This window comes from Cherax quadricarinatus, chromosome 20 (assembly GCF_038502225.1).
Source record: "Cherax quadricarinatus isolate ZL_2023a chromosome 20, ASM3850222v1, whole genome shotgun sequence".
In the NCBI taxonomy this organism is placed as follows: Eukaryota; Metazoa; Arthropoda; class Malacostraca; order Decapoda; family Parastacidae; genus Cherax; species Cherax quadricarinatus.
This window is the reverse complement of record NC_091311.1, coordinates 374120-393250: the sequence shown is the minus strand read 5'-3', so window position 1 is coordinate 393250 and position 19131 is coordinate 374120. Positions and strand designations below refer to the sequence as shown.

The 19131-nt window shown below is 41.1% G+C and overlaps 1 protein-coding gene across 1 annotated transcript in view; it reads left to right on the top strand.

Moving 5' to 3' along the window:
- The first annotated feature begins 1045 nt into the window (after positions 1-1045).
- The window catches only part of lap (phosphatidylinositol-binding clathrin assembly protein lap), a 319918-nt gene continuing 301832 nt past the window's right edge, over positions 1046-19131 (top strand). Inside the window, exons 1-2 of the mRNA XM_070086861.1 lie at positions 1046-1231; positions 7582-7657. Of these exons, the coding sequence (XP_069942962.1) occupies positions 1061-1231; positions 7582-7657 (247 nt within the window). The 5' untranslated portion in view covers positions 1046-1060. The remainder of the gene's footprint in view (positions 1232-7581; positions 7658-19131) is intronic.

Below are 19131 nucleotides of genomic sequence, written 5' to 3'. Positions count from 1 at the left end.
AACTCCTGCATTGACTATACCCTGTGGAGGCTGTGACAAGATTTACGTAGGTGAAACAGCAAGAAACCTTGACACCCGCCTCAATGAACACATTTACGCATGTAGGAACGATCATCTCATGAAATCATCTCATGAAATTCAGAGACGCCCAATTAGTGATCAAAGAAACTAATTTCTGCAGACACAAGTGCCTCGAATCAGCACTGATCGCTGTTTCGAATACAATTAAACAAAACAACGGCAGCTTCACCATCTCCGAAGTCTTAGCAAGAATCCTCCTGACAACAGTAAACCCTGCCATCACATAGTCTCTCCTGTTATACTACACAAAGCACATTACAGAGAGTGAACACTGAAACTACCTGCCTCTTTCCAGTCTTTATTTGTCCAACCTATTTTTATGTCACCCAAGTAATAGCTTTTATATCCTTTTACTCATTTACGAATTAATTCCACTACCATATTGTAGTACTACTACTATACTACTACTACTATTACTACTACTGAACATCGAAATGGTACCTCACTAGTATTGCACCTCACTCTGAGCCTTTATATACCCTCTGTGTCCATGTATTGTTTGTAATGGCTTGATAAAGCTCCTGGAGTGCGAAACGTTGCCACAATAAAATGTCACATTAGTTGCACTTGTGTCCTTTTACTTTACATATTGTTGGTAATTCTACCAACTTTATTACAGATCATTGATGTAAATGAGTAAGAGCAGGGGTCCAAGGACACTTCCCTGCAGAACTCCAGTATCAAGTGGCCGTATTGAGGAGGCTGTGTCTTAATGGTGACGTACTGATACCTATTTGAAAGGTAGGATTTAAAATATGCAAGCGCATGGCCTCTTATACCATAGTGGTCAAGTTTGTGGAGTAGGATGCCGTGGTCTACTGTGTCAAATGCTTTTCTTACCGTTGCCTACCAGGCCATGGGATACCTCTGACAAACAGATTATAATTTGCCTGTATGCATAGTACTGTACCTGCAGTGTATGCATGTATGCTGAGGCAATGCATTGTATGGTGAATGTTTACTTTCTGATGGCACATGCATGCTAAAATGGAGCATTCTTTTTACAGATCTGCTTCACTGCACGAACGAGCCCAATGTGTCCATCCCTCAGCTGGCTAACCTCCTCATCGAGCGGGCACAGATGCAGTCATGGGTCATAGTCTTCAAGGCACTCATTACAGTACATCACCTAATGTGCTATGGCAATGAGGTAAGAACCAGTAATTCTGTCAGGATTTTCATGGAAATGACTTATGTGGGGTAGCTGGTAGTGTAGGTGACAACACAGCTTATGGGGGGTAGCTGGTAGTGTAGGTCACAGCACAGCTTATGGGGGGTAGCTGGTAGTGTAGGTGACAACACAGCTTATGGGGGGTAGCTGGTAGTGTAGGTCACAGCACAGCTTATGGGGGGTAGCTGGTAGTGTAGGTGACAACACAGCTTATGGGGGGTAGCTGGTAGTGTAGGTGACAACACAGCTTATGGGGGGTAGCTGGTAGTGTAGGTGACAACACAGCTTATGGGGGGTAGCTGGTAGTGTAGGTGACAACACAGCTTATGGGGGGGTAGCTGGTAGTGTAGGTGACAACACAGCTTATGGGGGGTAGCTGGTAGTGTAGGTGACAACACAGCTTATGGGGGGTAGCTGGTAGTGTAGGTGACAACACAGCTTATGGGTGGTAGCTGGTAGTGTAGGTGACAACACAGCTTATGGGGGGTAGCTGGTAGTGTAGGTGACAACACAGCTTATGGGGGGTAGCTGGTAGTGTAGGTGACAACACAGCTTATGGGGGGTAGCTGGTAGTGTAGGTGACAATACAGCTTATGGGGGGTAGCTGGTAGTGTAGGTGACAACACAGCTTATGGGGGGTAGCTGGTAGTGTAGGTGACAACACAGCTTATGGGGGGTAGCTGGTAGTGTAGGTGACAACACAGCTTATGGGGGGTAGCTGGTAGTGTAGGTGACAACACAGCTTATGGGGGGTAGCTGGTAGTGTAGGTGACAATACAGCTTATGGGGGGTAGCTGGTAGTGTAGGTGACAACACAGCTTATGGGGGGTAGCTGGTAGTGTAGGTGACAACAACAAAAATTTTTAATGACAAATGTTACTCTAAATGTGGTTTTAATGTATAGAAGAAACTGTGGCTATGGATGCACACGTACATCTACTTGGAATGTTTCAAAATTCAGTGCCCCTACAGCTTAGTCCCAGACCAGGCCTTCCAGTGGATGATTTGATAAAGAAGGTTGTTGGTGTTAGCCCAATATGTTACTACAGCCCGGCTGATCAGGAAGTGACTTGAGGAACTTATGAGGTTCTCTTGAAGACAACCAGGGGTCTGTTGGTAATCCTTTGTTTATGAAGGGAGGTTGTTGAAAAGTCTTACCCCTTTACACTTATTGAGTTTTATTTGGTGGTTCTTTATAGCCTTCTGAGCCACTTGCTTTTATAGGAAATGATTGTGTATATGGGAGGGGGGGGGGGGTAGGAGTGTGTTAGTGTATACTTGTGTTACGAACATAGTCAGTTGGTCCCTGGGTTATAGTGCTTTTCGTAACAAAATAACAAACTTAGTACGTCTAGGTCTTCACTCAGAGGAAAAGGAATTTTCTTAGTTTATATTTAATTTATTAATAATCATAATAATCACTTAAATCCACCTTCTCATATTTTGCACTATGAGTAGAATACTTTTACCATTTCTCATTAAAACATCACAGTACTAGGTCAAGTATTTACAAGTGGCTCTGAGTGAGTCACGAAATATTAGTATAGGTACATGCACAGGCGTTGCTTAAAAACTCCAACACATTAATAGATTTCTTATGATAGAGTTCACTTTACAATAAGTCCTCTTACACTACAGAGGCTTGCTCACTTGGCTTCACTCTCTCTTAGAGCTTCTCAACCGCCTTCTCCAACCAAGATAAGTATTAGCAGTAAGTTCCCGAAAACTCCTGGGATTTTCTAGGGAGGCGAATGGTGGTTTAGAGGTGGATACTTCCCTCGACCCTTCCTGGTCCAGAGGAAGGTATGAACTGAACTCGGTGAGGCTTTACCAGCCCACTTTGACTTGGTCGGAGCAGGGGTTGAGCAGCTCAAAACACCTAATGGTGCTTGGCCAGGTCACCAGCAGTTTGTACTAATTATATAACCTACCTATGTACAAAGCTAAGTAATACGACCAGATAATATTATAAAGTCGAGTAAATCCATTTTAGCTACTAATGGAATTACTCTTGAATATAATATTAAGTGAAATAGCAAAAATAACATGTAAAAGTATACCATTGTGATAGTAACAAGTAGAAACAGTCTACTTAAACTGAACAAAAGGGTGTAACATCCCCTCCACACGACCAAATGTCGCACTGACAATAGGACAAAAATAACCCTGAATCTTTTAGATACAGTAGAAGAACTGAAATACCAATATAGCAAGACTGATATACATTTCACGGCCAATTTGTCCCAGACAATCTTCTTCATATGTTCTGAGGGTATTCAAGGAGGATATTGTTTAGACGACAGACATCTGCCTCAACAGAATTGGGTTCTCTCTCTTGGCCTTGGGTGACACGAATGCTGTCTCTCAAGCAAGATGTAAGTACACAGCAACTGGTCTCCAAGCTTCATCCTCCATAACTAAACTGTAAACAGTACCACTCATTCACATAACTGTAGGCAAAAAAGATAATATTAGGTGTAAGTTAGAACAGGGGCATACTGGTGCAACTGGTTTTAAGGGCGGGACAAAGCATCCGCAATTACATTATGTTTGCCCTTTGTGTGTAGGATTTTAATAGAAAAAGGTTGAATTCTAAGGGCCCACCTCTGTATCCTTAGGCTTCATGGTATTAATGAATGTCAAAGGGTTGTGATCTGAGTATACTGTAAACTTCAAAATGCTCGAGGAAGATAACCAGGGCTAGAGCTTTTTTTTCTACAGTTGCATAATTCTTTTGGTGTGGCTTTAAGGTGGAGGAATAACAACATATCGGATGTAGAATATCAGAGGAGTGGGAGGACTGCAGTAATATTGACCCAACAGCATAACTGCTGGCATCTATATGTAACAGGAAGGAAAAGTTAAAATCAGGGCTTTTCAATACTGGAGAGCAGTTCAATAATCACTTTAACCTATTGAAAGCCATATTACATTCCTCAGACCAAGCGAATTTAATTTTAGAACTAGTTAGCGAGAAAAGGGGGGCGGCTATGTGTGAAAAGTTAGGGCAGAATCGTCTATAATACCCAGCCATTCCCAAAAATCTCTGCACCCTTTTTCTGTCTCTTGGTATAGGAAAGTCTGCAATGGCTCTCGCTTTTGCACTGATGGGTGCCACCGTCCCCTGACCTATATTGAAGCCCAAATACTTAATCCTTGCTTGTCCAAATTTGCATTTGGCTAAATTGATGGTAAAATTATAAGCATCTAATTTCTTAAAAAGAGCCTCCAGACGGACTAAATGTGAGCTCCACTCATCACTAAAGACTACTAGGTCGTCGAGGTAGGCTTCAACCCCCTCAAGGTTATAAGTAAGGTCATTCATGAGTCGCTGGAACGTGGATGCTGCGTTGCACAATTCGAATGGGGTAACCAAGTAGTTGAACAAGCCTCCATGCACTGTAAACGCTGATATGTCCTGAGCTCGGTCTGTCAGGGGCACTTGATAGTAGCCTCGCAGTAAGTCCAGCCGGCTCACATACTTGGCTCCGGCAACCATATCGATTAAATCATCTACCCTAGGCAAAGGGGTAACCATCAGGAACTGTGACGGAATTCGCCTTTCTATAATCCGTACACATACGATAGGTTCCATCTGACTTTGGGACTAACACACAAGGTGAGGCCCATGGGCTTTTGCTTTGTTCAGTTAGTCCATGGGTCAGCAAAAAGTCAATTTCCTCCTTTAGAGCTTGGTGTTTAATGGGACTTAAGCGATAAGGGGACTGCTTGATGGGCACAGCTCCTTGGACATCCACTTCGTGTGTCCCCAATGTGCAACGCTTAGGTATATCGCCAAACAATGATGGGTACTTCAAAATCACATTTTTCACTTCTTTGGCTCGGTCACAGGCCAGATCTTTTAAAAAAATCATCCAGGGATCGTAGAACTTGAGTGTTTCTAAGACGGACTTCTATTCCTTTGGAGCAGTCCTCCAAATCCTCTGCTTCTTGCTGGGACTCTAGAAGAATGGCAGTGGTCGGGGCTAACCCTCCATAATATTTCTTCAATTGGTTAACATGGTATGTATGGTCTGATTTCTTTTTCCCTGGGGTACGAACCAGGTAATTCACTTCGCTTAGTTTTTTAATGACTTCCAAAGGTCCCTCATATCTTGGTTTCAGTGCATGTCCGGGCATGAATTTTTGAGCCAATACTTTATCTCCGATGTTGAAAGAGCGAGAGGCCGCATGTTCATCATATCGTAGTTTCATTTTAGCCTGGGCTTTCTTCAAGTTCTCTGCGGCTAGGTTCCTCGTGAAAGTGAGGTGTTCCTGCATCAAAGCCGGGCATACCTGAACTGATGGAGTACGTCTTCCGGTCCATACATCTTTCAATACTGCGAGGGGTCCACGTACCGTATAACTATATATCAACTCAAAGGGCTATACTCTAGACTTTCCTGCTCGCTTTCCCTTACGGCCAGGAGAAGGAAAGGAATGCCCTCGTCCCAGTCTTTACTGAATTGTTCACAGTAGGAACACATCATCACCTTCAATGTTTGATGAAACCGTTCCAATGCTCCTTGGGACTGGGGCCTATAGCTCGTAGCGAGGAAAGATCTAATACCAAGGCGTGACATGGCCTCCTTGAAGATTTTTGAAGTGAAGTTTGATCCTTGATCAGACTGGATCTCACGAGGCAGCCCTACCTGTGAGAAAAACTTTATTAAAGCGCGGACTATTGCGCGAGCATTTATTTTCCTCATGGGGATGGCCTCGGGGTAACGGGTGGCAGAATTCATTATAGTGAATAGGTACTGATTTCCCGCCTTGGTCCTGGGGAGTGGACCAACTCAATCGATGATTAAACGGGAAAAAGGCTCGCCATCTGAGGCGATAGGACAGAGAGGAGCAGGAGGTGGGGTATGAGCGGGTTTACCGATGGTCTGACAGACCCGGCAACTGCGAAGATGTTCCACCTCCACCATCATATGTACACTATAAAACCAGTCTTTCTTTACATTCTCTATTTGTTTTTATACAATATTTCTAATTTATAAATACATTGTTTCAGTAAACCATACCACGGGCGGGGATAGAATCCGCGATCAGTGTGTCTCAAAACTACAGACCGTCGCATTAGCCACTGCGTCAGCTAGCCACAATAAGATTCTTCCAACTAGGTATATTTCTACACCATAGGAAGGTTAGCATAGGCACCACTGTGACCACAGATGCAAGTTTTTACAGACAAATCTCCAGCTAGCGGGGCCGTGATGAACTCTAGCTCAAGTTCCCTCAAAGCCATCGACATGATTCACGAAATCATAATGACACGATTGCAAACAAACCATACCACAGGCGGGGATAGAACCAGCGGTCAGTCTCAAAACTCCAGACCGTCGCATTAGCGACTGTGCTAGCAAGCCACAATAAGATTGATCCAACTAGGTATATTTCTACACTATGGGAAGGTTAGCCTAGGCACCACTGTGACCACAAATGCAAGTTTTTACAGACGAGTCTCCAGCTAACACAACAGTCTGGAGTTTTGAGACTCTCTGATCACGGGTTCTATCCCTGCCAGTGGTATGGTTTGTTTGCAATCGTGTCATTACGATTTTGCGAGTCATGTTGTTTCAGTGTTTTCCTTATGAAACAATTGATAAAGCTCAGTTAGCCTCACAAACACAACGTTTCTCTTATGAGAGCATGGGAAGATAGAGCGGAAGATGGAATGGCCGTTGCCACCACCACCACCACCACCACCACCACCACTAGTCACATAATGACATAATTTATTCATTCTAGAGTATATATCATGTTTGTTATATTTTTATTATGTCATATTAGATGAATTGTGATGAATAAATAAGCCGTAGACTTGATACTGGCATCATATTGAAGTATTTCGTCCTGCCTCCTGAGAGCAGGAATTCCTCTGGAATGGATTAATAGCATTTCAGTTAATTTAAATGAGGAAAATTTATTTGATATATGAGTAAATTGAGTTAAGAGCTAGGTCACGGAACGGATTAAACTCATAAGTCGAGGTTCTACTGTATTGGTAAATACTCTGTGTCGAAATGTTAAGTGCAGATTGCCTGTGTCTGTATAGAAATTATGTTCATTTTATTGTAATTACTTAAAGTACTTGACATTTGAATAATTTTAAGATATAATGTTTTTGTATACAATAGTTAAATGTAATGTTGTCTTGTGGTAGACAGTGAGTTTCCGCTTTTAATACACTACTGTATTGCCCTGATGTGTACACAAAAATTGAAGTTCAATAATAGACTCAAGGTTACTGTATAATAATACTGGCTTTACTTCTACAAGAATAAATGTGAATAAATGTTAAAATTAAAAAAATTATTTTTCAGAGATTTACACAGTATCTAGCCTCTAGCAATTGCAACTTTAACCTGGGTGCATTCTTGGACAAGACAGGGGTGGCAGGTAAGTTGATCTTAAAATTCCTTATTAAATTTTGAACTTTCTTCACTTGGCTTAAACTGAAATTAGTTAGTTCTTGGCAGAAGTGATACTTCTGCAGTGTATCACTTTTAAAGTTTATACCAACATTGATTAATAATATTTTTTTCTAAATACTGTATGTTTGTGTGTAAATTACATTCTTAACAATTGTTATTTAGGATAACTGGATAACTGTTAATTGGGTCAGGGTAATTTAGTTATTGATAAAAAAGTTTAGATTTCCTAGTTTTTCTATATGAAATAATTGGCACGAGAATTGGTATGTAAATGCGGCAGTGTTTACCATAAATCATTTATATTCAAATGATGTGCAGGATTTACTCGTATTGCGTTATATACAGTTTTAGTTGTCTTTGTTGCTTTGAGGCTGGTACACATATATTGTTATTAATCATTGTTAATGTATATGAAAATATAATGCATTATTATGTACTGATGTACATATCTGTAATATGCTAATATTTTTAAAAGTAAGCTTTAATGTTCATAGTTTTTTTTTTTTTTGTATTGTCAGGTTTTTTGTGCATTTGAATTAAAGTAGCAGATAAGTCATGGTTCGGTATTAAATGATGAGCAGCATGACTCAGAAGCACTTATTGAAGGTTTGTGTATGTTGGTCGTGCCAGCTGGTCACCTAAGCAGTTATGAACGACTGTAATCCAGACTTGCAAAGGACTGGATGTGGATGTGTGACTGGTACAGGAATGGATGTAGAGAAAGAATATGCAGAAAAAGCTTTTATTGAGACTGTTTCTCTTTTGGGATTGATCTTTATAAAGTCACAAGTTTATTAAGTTTAAACCCTAAGTGACTTAGTCCCAGTATAAGCTTATTCTGCACTGTTCTTGTACACACGCCTCATGATGTTCTGCCAGAGACTTTTGTCTCTAACAGGAAAAATACTTTCGAGTTTTAAATAATGAATCATACACCAGTCTTAATTATAATTTTCTACCTAAAAATTATCATTATTTAGCATAAATGAAAATTAATTTAGTATTTGTCTTTTAACCCTTTCAGAGTTTCGGCCGTACTAGTACGGCTTACATGCCATATGAAAGAATGGGTCTATGTGGTCAGTGTGCACAGTATAAAAAAAATCCTGCAGCACAGGGCGTAATGAGAAAAAAAAAAAACTTTGACCGTATTTTTGGATAAAAAAGAGCGACTTTGAACTGTATTTTTGCATGGTATTTATTGTTGTATTCTAGTTTTCCTGGTCTTATTTGATAGAATGGAAGACATATTACAGAAATTGAGATGATTTTGACTGGTTTTACAATGAAAAGTACCTTGAAATTAAGCTCAAAGTAGCAGAAATGTTCAATTTTTACCCAAGTTCAAAAGTAAACAAATCATGCTAAGCATCCAATACTGGTGAGTCTAATATTCTTTCACAAGTGCGCCAATATTATTTATACCATTTCTACATTAATGCAGTAGTCTGCATAACAGTAAATCTTCTATTTTTTGTGAGAATAAAAATTCAAAATGGAAAGCAAAAGAATGTAAGAGGGGCATGGGGAAGTGACTAATGAACAGATGAAATGTTATTTTAGTGCCAGGAATGTCTTTCTTGTTCTGGAGCCTATTTGGAAATTGGCATCTTGTGAAATTGGCAAAATTGCTAAATTCTGACCACTGTATTGGATAGTTGAAATCGGTAAATGGGTGGTTTCTTGTACTCATTCGATAGAAAAAATGGAGTTCTAGCGAAACAGGTATGATATTTGTCGACTAGTACACTGGAATTGGCTGAAAATAGGGCTCTAAGTAGGCAAAATCGCCGATGCATAAACATCTTCGAGACTGCTAACTTCATGAGGGCATAATTCCATAAGTTTTCCATCAAATTTCATACTTTTGGTGTCATTATGATCGGGAAAAGATTCTCTATCTTTTCATAAGAAAAATTTTTTTTTTTTTTATTTTGAAATTTGGGGGACCCTGAGAACAAGTCTCTGAGAGGGCCTGTGGACCCTGAAAGGGTTAAGGTTTCTTTTATTATTTATTTTTGACCAGTTTCTCCAATCTGGTCATAGTATGTGATCAGAGCTTTAAAATTAATAGTGACAGATACTGTATAGATTTTATTTTTTTTTTTATTAACACACTGGCCGATTCCCACCAAGGCAGGGTGGCCCGAAAAAGAAAAACTTTCACCATCATTCACTCCATCACTGTCGTGCCAGAAGGGTGCTTTACACTACAGTTTTTGAACTGCAACATTAACACCCCTCCTTCAGAGTGCAGGCACTGTACTTCCCATCTCCAGGACTCAAGTCCGGCCTGTCGGTTTACCTGAATCCCTTCATAAATGTTACTTTGCTCACACTCCAACAGCACGTCAAGTATTAAAAACCATTTGTCTCCATTCACTCCTATCAAACACGCTCACGCATGCCTGCTGGAAGTCCAAGCCCCTCGCACACAAAACCTCCTTTACCCCCTCCCTCCAACCTTTCCTAGGCCGACCCCTACCCTGCCTTCCTTAGTCTGTATAGATGTTAAAAAAAATTATTTGTATACTTAGTAACTTGAAAACAGTTGCTAGGAAGCGGTAGGTTTTGAATCCATACTTAAGTAACATTACTTCTATTGCTCTTTCTTGTATTCTCAGAGGGGGAGGAAGGGAAAGGGGGGGAGGAGAGGGCAGATAGAGGTGGAGAGAGAGGGGGGGGGGTACTGCATTTCTAGATGTTATAATACCATAGTCATGATTGAAAGTTACAAATGATACTCAACAGTTAAGATCAAGAAAAAAATGTACACAGGTGTGTGTTGTATTTCCTTTCTAAGACTCCATTAATATTCAAGCTCGATATCTTTATTTATTGATAGATTTATTATTATAACTTACAACTGTGTGTGTGTGCACACGCACGCACATGCTCATGTATGGAGTTGTAAAATGAATACAGGTCCTCCATCACAAATCCGGCATCATTGGGACCTGTAGTGTGCCGGATTACTGAGTTTGCCAAGTTGCAGAGTGGTTAGGTTAGAATACACTTAATAAAATTAACCAACTTGACTTACACAGTTCGTTGAACATCGGCAAAAATCGAACATTTCTGCTACTTTGAGCTCAATTTCAAGGTACTTTTCATCATGAAAGCAATCAAAATCATGTCTATTTCAGTAATATATCTTCCATTCTATCAAATGAGTCCAAAAAAAGAGAATACAACCATAAAAATCATACAAAAATATACTGCAAAGAGGCGGCTAATGGCTGAGAAGTGAACTCCCTTATTTATCGTCCGTCTTTTTTATTTTTGTTGTACGTTAAGAAGCATCTTTCCATCATACATTGCCCAAGTTTCAATGAAATAGCCCAACAAACAACCGAAAAAAAAAATATTTACCAGAAATCATATATGGCAAGCCCAAGCCAGGTACTGGAAATAAGTCACTTTCTCTGACTTTTCTGGGTTATCCTAGGTTCTCTATACATACATTGCTATGTATGATAATCTATGTAACTGTATTTGTGTATACCTGAATAAACTTATTTACTTCTAGTCTGTCAACTGAGTACAAGAAACCGCCCATTCACTTGTTTCAGCTACCCAATAAAGTGATCAGAAATTGGCAATTTGGCCAATTTCACACAAATTTCAACAGATGCCAATTTCAAAATAGGATCCAGAATAAACAATGCAGACATTCATGGCACTAAAATAACATTTTCTCTGTTCATTAGTCACAGCTACAGGTCCCTCTTATATTACTCTTGCTTTTCATTTGAAAGTTTTATTCACAAAAAAATAGATTTACTGTTATGCAGACTGCTGCATTATTGTAATTGTATAAATAATGTCAACCCATTCTTGAGTCTGTACTGGAATTTGGACTGGCAGGCGGACAGGTATTAGACGGTGACGTCATTTGTTTACTCTTGAGCTTCGCTGAAGTACAGTGGACCCCCGCATAGCGACTTTAATCCGTGCAAGAGGGCTCATTGTTATGCGAAATGATCGGTATGCGAATGAATTTTCCCCATAAGAAATAATAGAAATCAAATTAATCCGTGCAAGACACCCAAAAGTATGAAAAAAAAATTTTTACCACATGAAATATATATTTTCCTACACACAAAGAGAAGGATACATGCACAATAGTAGAGTAGTACATGCACAATATATATTGTGCATGTACTACTCTACTAAATGAAGAATAAATGACACTTACCTTTATTGAAGATGCAGCAATGACTGATGAGACACTGTGTCCTGGGAGTGCCTTTTCCTCCTGAGTACTGTAGGTCCTGTTTGGCATTTTCTTCCAGAACAGGCCTTATCACACTGTGTATGCCACTACAATTCTTAAATCTCTCAAACCAACCTTTGCTGGCTTTAAATTCACCAATATGAGCACTAGTTCCAGGCATTTTTCCCTGTTCACCTGGGTGTTAGTCGACTGGTGTGGGTTGCATCCTGGGAGACAAGATTAAGGACCCAAATGGAAATAAGTTAGACAGTCTTCGATGACACTGACTTTTTTGGGTTATCCTGGGTGGCAAATCCTCTGGGGTTAATTGTTTCTTGGTATTCTCAATAAGCCACACCAACAACGGTGCTACAGCAGCAGCAGCTGACAGTGCTACAGCAGCAGCAGCAGCAGCTGACAGTGCTACAGCAGCAGCAGACGATGCTACAGCAGCAGCAGACGGTACTACAGCAGCAGCAGACGGTACTACAGCAGCAGCAGACGGTACTACAACAGCAGCAGCAGCAGCTGACTGTGGTACAACAGCAGCAGCAGCTGACGGTGGTACAACAGCAGCAGCAGCTGACAGTGCTACAGCAGCAGCAGACGATGCTACAGCAGCAGCAGACGGTACTACAGCAGCAGCAGCAGCTGACGGTGGTACAACAGCAGCAGCAGCTGACAGTGCTACAGCAGCAGCAGACGATGCTACAGCAGCAGCAGACGGTACTACAGCAGCAGCAGACGGTACTACAGCAGCAGCAGACGGTACTACAACAGCAGCAGCAGCAGCTGACTGTGGTACAACAGCAGCAGCAGCTGACGGTGGTACAACAGCAGCAGCAGCTGACAGTGCTACAGCAGCAGCAGACGATGCTACAGCAGCAGCAGACGGTACTACAGCAGCAGCAGCAGCTGACGGTGGTACAACAGCAACAGCAGCTGACAGTGCTACAGCAGCAGCAGACGATGCTACAGCAGCAGCAGACGGTACTACAGCAGCAGCAGCAGCAGCAGCAGCTGACAGTGGTACAGCAGCAGCAGCAGCTGTACCACCAATAGTAGCGATGGTTGATTGGGGTTTATTATACAATCTGGCCAGCTCGGAGACACGCACTCCACTTTCATACTTATCAATGATCTTTTTCTTCATCTCTATAGTAATTCTCACCCTTATTGCTGTAGGGTTGGCACTAAAAGCTTTCTTGGGGCCCATGGTCACTTATTTTGCAGATAAAATCACCAAAAACACTGTAATAGTACGAAATGTTCCGATTGTATGCTTGGATGTTACCGCGGAGGCTGGCTGGTAAACAATGCCACTGGCGGCACATGTGAGGCTGGCTAAGGGCGCACATTGGACGCATCTCGGACGAACAGCGGTGAGCGGGTTTTTGAGCGGTATGCGAGGCAAAATTTTTGCGATAAAAGCGAGCGGTATGCGGATTAAACATTATGTGATGCCGACGGTATGCGGGGGGTCCACTGTATAGAACATTTTCGCTACTGTGAGCGCAATTTCAAGGTACTTTTCGTCATGAAAGCAATCAAAATCATATCTATTTCTGTAATATACAGTGGACCCCCGCATAGCGACTTTAATCCGTGCAAGAGGGCTGATTGTTATGCGAAATGTTCGGTATGTAAATGAATTTTCCCCATAAGAAATAATGGAAATCAAATTAATCCGTGCACGACACCCAAAAGTATGAAAAAAAAATTTTTACCACATGAAATATACATTTTACTACACACAAAAAGAAGGATACATGCCCAATAGTAGAGTAGTACATGCACAATATATCTTGTGCATGTACTACTCTACTAAATGAAGAATAAATGACACTTACCTTTATTGAAGATGCAGCAATGACTGATGAGACACGGTGTCCTGGGAGTGCCTTTTCCTCCCGAGTACTGTAGGTCCTGTTTGGCATTTTCTTCCAGAACAGGCCTTATCACACTGTGTATGCCACTACGATTCTTAAATCTCTCAAACCAACCTTTGCTGGCTTTAAATTCACCAATATGAGCACTAGTTCCAGGCATTTTTCCCTGATCACCTGGGTGTTAGTCGACTGGTGTGGGTTGCATCCTGGGAGACAAGATTAAGGACCCCAATGGAAATAAGTTAGTCTTCGATGACACTGAATTTTTTGGGTTATCCTGGGTGGCAAATCCTCTGGGGTTAATTGTTTCTTGGTATTCTCAATAAGCCACACCAACAGCGGTGCTACAGCAGCAGCAGCAGCTGACGGTGGTACAGCAGCAAGAGACGATGCTACAGCAGCAACAGACGATGCTACAGCAGCAGCAGACGATGCTACAGCAGCAGCAGACGATGCTACAGCAGCAGCAGACGATGCTACAGCAGCAGCAGACGATGCTACAGCAGCAGCAGACGATGCTACAGCAGCAGCAGACGATGCTACAGCAGCAGCAGACGATGCTACAGCAGCAGCAGACGATGCTACAGCAGCAGCAGACGATGCTACAGCAGCAGCAGACGATGCTACAGCAGCAGCAGACGATGCTACAGCAGCAGCAGACGATGCTACAGCAGCAGCAGACGATGCTACAGCAGCAGCTGACGGTGGTACAGCAGCAGCAGCAGCTGACGGTGGTACAGCAGCAGCAGCAGCTGTACCACCAATAGTAGCGATGGTTGATTGGGGTTTATTATACAACCTGGCCAGCTCGGAGACACGCACTCCACTTTCATACTTATCAATGATCTTTTTCTTCATCTCTATAGTAATTCTCACCCTTATTGCTGTAGGGTTGGCACTAGAAGCTTTCTTGGGGCCCATGGTCACTTATTTTCCAGAAAAAAATCAAAAACACTGTAATAATACGAAATGTTCCGATTGTATGCTTGGAAGTTACCGCAGAGGCTGGCTGGTAAACAATGCCACCAGCGGAACATGTGAGCGTGGCTCAGGCCGCACATTGGACGCGTCTCGGACGAAGAGCGGTGAGCAGGTTTTTGGGCGGTATGCGAGGCAAAATTTTTGCGAAAAAAGCAAGCGGTATGCGGATTGTACGGTATGCGATGCGTGCGGTATGCGGGGGTCCACTGTATCTTTCATTCTATCAAATGAGACCAAAAAAATGAGAATATGACCATAACCATACAAAAATACAGTGGTCCCTCAATTATCGTCCATAATCCGTTCCTGGAAGTGGGACTCTTATCGAAATAGACGCTTTTCGAATCAATTTTCCCCATAAGAAATAATGTAAATCCAGTTAATTCGTTCCAGACACCCAGAAGTATCAACAACATTTTTTTTTTTTACCTAAAAATAGATTTACATGCACAAAAGAATGAACATTCAACATGACAGTTACCTGACAATAAATGGTATAAAATACCGACAATATGGAAACATAAACACATATGCAGTTTAATGTGATCCTTTATTGACAACGTTTCACCCACACAGTGGACTTTTTCAAGTCACAAACAGATCTACCTGGGGTGGAAGGTACGGGAGCATTTATAGTCAGGCTCAGAATGTTGAGGTCAGGTGGAGAATGCTGCATCTGATGATCCACTGGGTTGGGTTATATAGTCTTGGGTAGCTTGGCAGGGGTATTGGACAAGTTGTGAGTAGACCTTCTGCAGTGTTCTATGTTCTTATGTGGGATAGCTATCCCACATAAGAACATAGAACACTGCAGAAGGTCTACTCACAACTTGTCCAATACCCCTGCCAAGCTACCCAAGACTATAACCCAACCCAGTGGATCATCAGATGCAGCATTCTCCACCTGACCTCAACATTCTGAGCCTGACTATAAATGCTCCTGTACCTTCCACCCCAGGTAGATCTGTTTGTGACTTGAAAAAGCCCACTGTGTGGGTGAAACGTTGTCAATAAAGGATCACATTAAACTGCATATGTGTTTGTTTCCATGACAGTTACCTTTATTGAAGGCTGTTGTTGATGAATGGAAGACAGGGAGGAGGAGAGAGGGAAGAGAGGTTATTGTTTGGAAGGGGAATCCCCCTCCATAAGGACTCTAGGTCACTTCAGGGGTCACTTCCCTAGCATAAATAGATTTACATGCATAAAAGAATGCCAAATAAATGTAAAGCACTAATAAAATGTATAAATAAACATTGGTAATAAGGGTAGTTGACGAGCGGGACGGTCTGCCTAGTAGGGTGATCGAAGCTAAAACATTGGGTAGTTTGAAATTTAGGTTGGATAAATACACGAGTGAGAGGAGTTGGATTTGAGTCGGACTTGAACCTGAGCTTATTGCTTGGGTAGCATTTGTTCTGTTAGTGGGTTGGATTTGTGAAGGACCGGCCTAGTATGGGCCAACAGGCTTATTACAGTGTTCCTCATTTCTTATGTTCTAAAAGCTACGGCTTAAGTAGTTTCAAATTTAGGTTGGATAAATACACGAGTGAGAGGGGTTGGATTTGAGTCGGACTTGAACCTGAGCTTATTGCTTGGGTAGCATTTGTTCTGTTAGTGGGTTGGATTTGTGAAGGACCGGCCTAGTATGGGCCAGCAGGCCTACTACAGTGTTCCTCCTTTCTTATGTTCTTATTGAAGACTTGTTTGTGTGAGGGAGGGATGGTAAGTTTATTGTTGGATAATGACACTAATATCAACTCTACGGCTTATTTACCTATCACAATTCAACTAATGACATAATAAACAATGTTAATAACATAGAAACATGAAATATATTCTAGAATGAATAAAATAAGTCATTACGTATGTCCCGAGAGGTGTTGTGTTGTTGTTGGGTATATAAGGGCCACTGAGAGTAAGCCGTCCATAATGGTGGTGAAGCAGCAGCTGAGGCGGCGGTGTTTTCTGTAGCCCTATTTAACTCCAACAACATTGGAGGAGTTGGTAGAATTGCTGAATCACTAAAGAAGGCACCCTGTACCTCCATCACTACCACCTTCTACCACTATTACAACTGTTACCACCATCACTACTACCTTCTACCACCATCACTACCACCATCAACCACTATCACAACCACTTCCACTCTACCACTGTTACGACTTAATCTTCACCGTAACAATAGGGGCACAAATAACTCCAATTTTTTGTTAGTTTTATTTTATTACCAATCGTTTAGCTTCATTGGTATTTGGTTAGTGAATTAAAATAACCACAAGCAATTATAAATGAAATACTATACAGCAAGGAACCCAATCTTATGTTCAAATTCTCATTACAGAGTATGATACAATAATTTCAATTAATAATCTACTAATCTCACCATTTAACTCTTTTAGAAAGGTCTAGGGTAACAAAATAGTTATCTTTCATAAGTGACATGAATTACCAGACTTAAGGAAACTAATGGCAAAGGCAAGACAATAGACTTGGTATAAAGTTTTAGTTTAAGCTAGGAGCTTTGGGTTGAAGACCCATACCGAGTCAGAGCTAGGAGCTGACTGCCTCACTCAACTACTCCATAGTATGACTTCAGCTCGGCCAGAAGGCGACGCTTGGCGTCAATTCTAGAACCACCAATTGGTCACTACAGTAGTGGTTACACATTCGTAATACCTAACCTAATAATAATATAATATAATATTATAATTATAATAATCATGGGGAAAGATATAATATAATACAATATACAATGAGAGTACTGTTGATGATTCATACTGTACCCGATAATAATATATAGTCGAACCTGCTTTATCTAGCTAGTAATAAAGTGGTTCGCGATATATTATTACAGTACTTATTTTAACCAGGCCTTTTATTTTTGTATATAATGGAGTGAAGTAGGGGCGCGTAACAACCACCACCTTTGTATTTTTCTACAAACTTTTTCATAAATTGCGTGTTTTTCTCACATTCTTTACCAAAGGGCTGGCACTAGAAGCTTTCTTTGGAGCTGTGGTAGCTTATTTAGCACTTGCAAGCACTAAAATCAATGGAATATTATGAAAGATTTCATAGGAGCAAGTGAGGGGGCCGTCACTCACTGGTAAACAATGGCACACTGGCTGGGAAGGCAGGCCCAGACAGCTCAGAGCATGAGTACGCGTCCTAGACGCAGGACAATTAGCGAGTTAACGGACCATTTGCGAGCCAATGTTTAGACGAAATAACAGGACTATTTCTGAAATTGCCAACTTTAAGGCCAGACGATTATTGAGGGACCACTGTATACCGCTAAGCGGCCACTAATGGCTGAGAAGTGAACTCCACTATTTATGGTTTGATTTCTTTCATTTTTGGTGTACATGAAGAAGTATCTTTCCATCATACATTGCCCAAATTTGAATAAGATAACCCAACAAACAACTGAGAAAATAATAATAATAATCATTAATATCTTTATTTACTACACGTACATGTACAAGGTATACAGACCTAGCTGACATCAGTGACATACTACTATATTGAAAGCCGCTTGTTATGCAGAGTATTTCAAGAAAATTAGGTCAGTGTCCCAGGATAACACCCACACTAGTCGGCTAACGTCCAGGTACCCATTTACTGATGGGTAAACATAGACAACAGGTGTAAAGAAACACGCCTAATGTTTCTACCCTGGCTGGGAATCGAATATTTACGAAAAATCATGTATGGCTAACCCAAGCCAGGTACTAAAAATAAGCCACGTTGACTTTTTTTTGGGTTATCCTAGGTTCTGTACACATATGCTGCTGTGTGTGATAATCTATAGAGAGAAAATAACTTTTTTGTTTCATGTTTATGGTGGAGTACGAGTGTATATCAGTTATTCCTGTGCTATACTCCGTTTTCTCTAATATAAGTCGCCAAGACAGGGATAGGAGAATGGTATTTGTATACCATATCCTCTTCATACTTCCGTTGAACTGCTCGGTATTATGCCAAATATTATTTATTCTGGAGTATTTAACATGTTTTTTGTTATTTATATTGTTTCTTATGTCATATTAGATCAATTGTGATAGGCAAATAAGCTGTAGTGTTGATATTAGCATAATAAAGCATATTCTCCTGCTTCATGAGACTGAGTTCATGACAACCGACAGTGGCTTCAAAGCCACCTTATCTTTAATGGATAATGTACTGTGTAGGTGCTTTACATAATGAGAAGCATTTCTTTTATTTATTGGAACCCTGGCTAGGGCTAAAAGTAAGCAGGTTAAAACAATAAATGGAGAAAAAGAAATTGGAATGGCTTATGCAGTAAGTAGCGCCACCAAACAATACCAGCAGGTTGGTGTGGCGACCCTG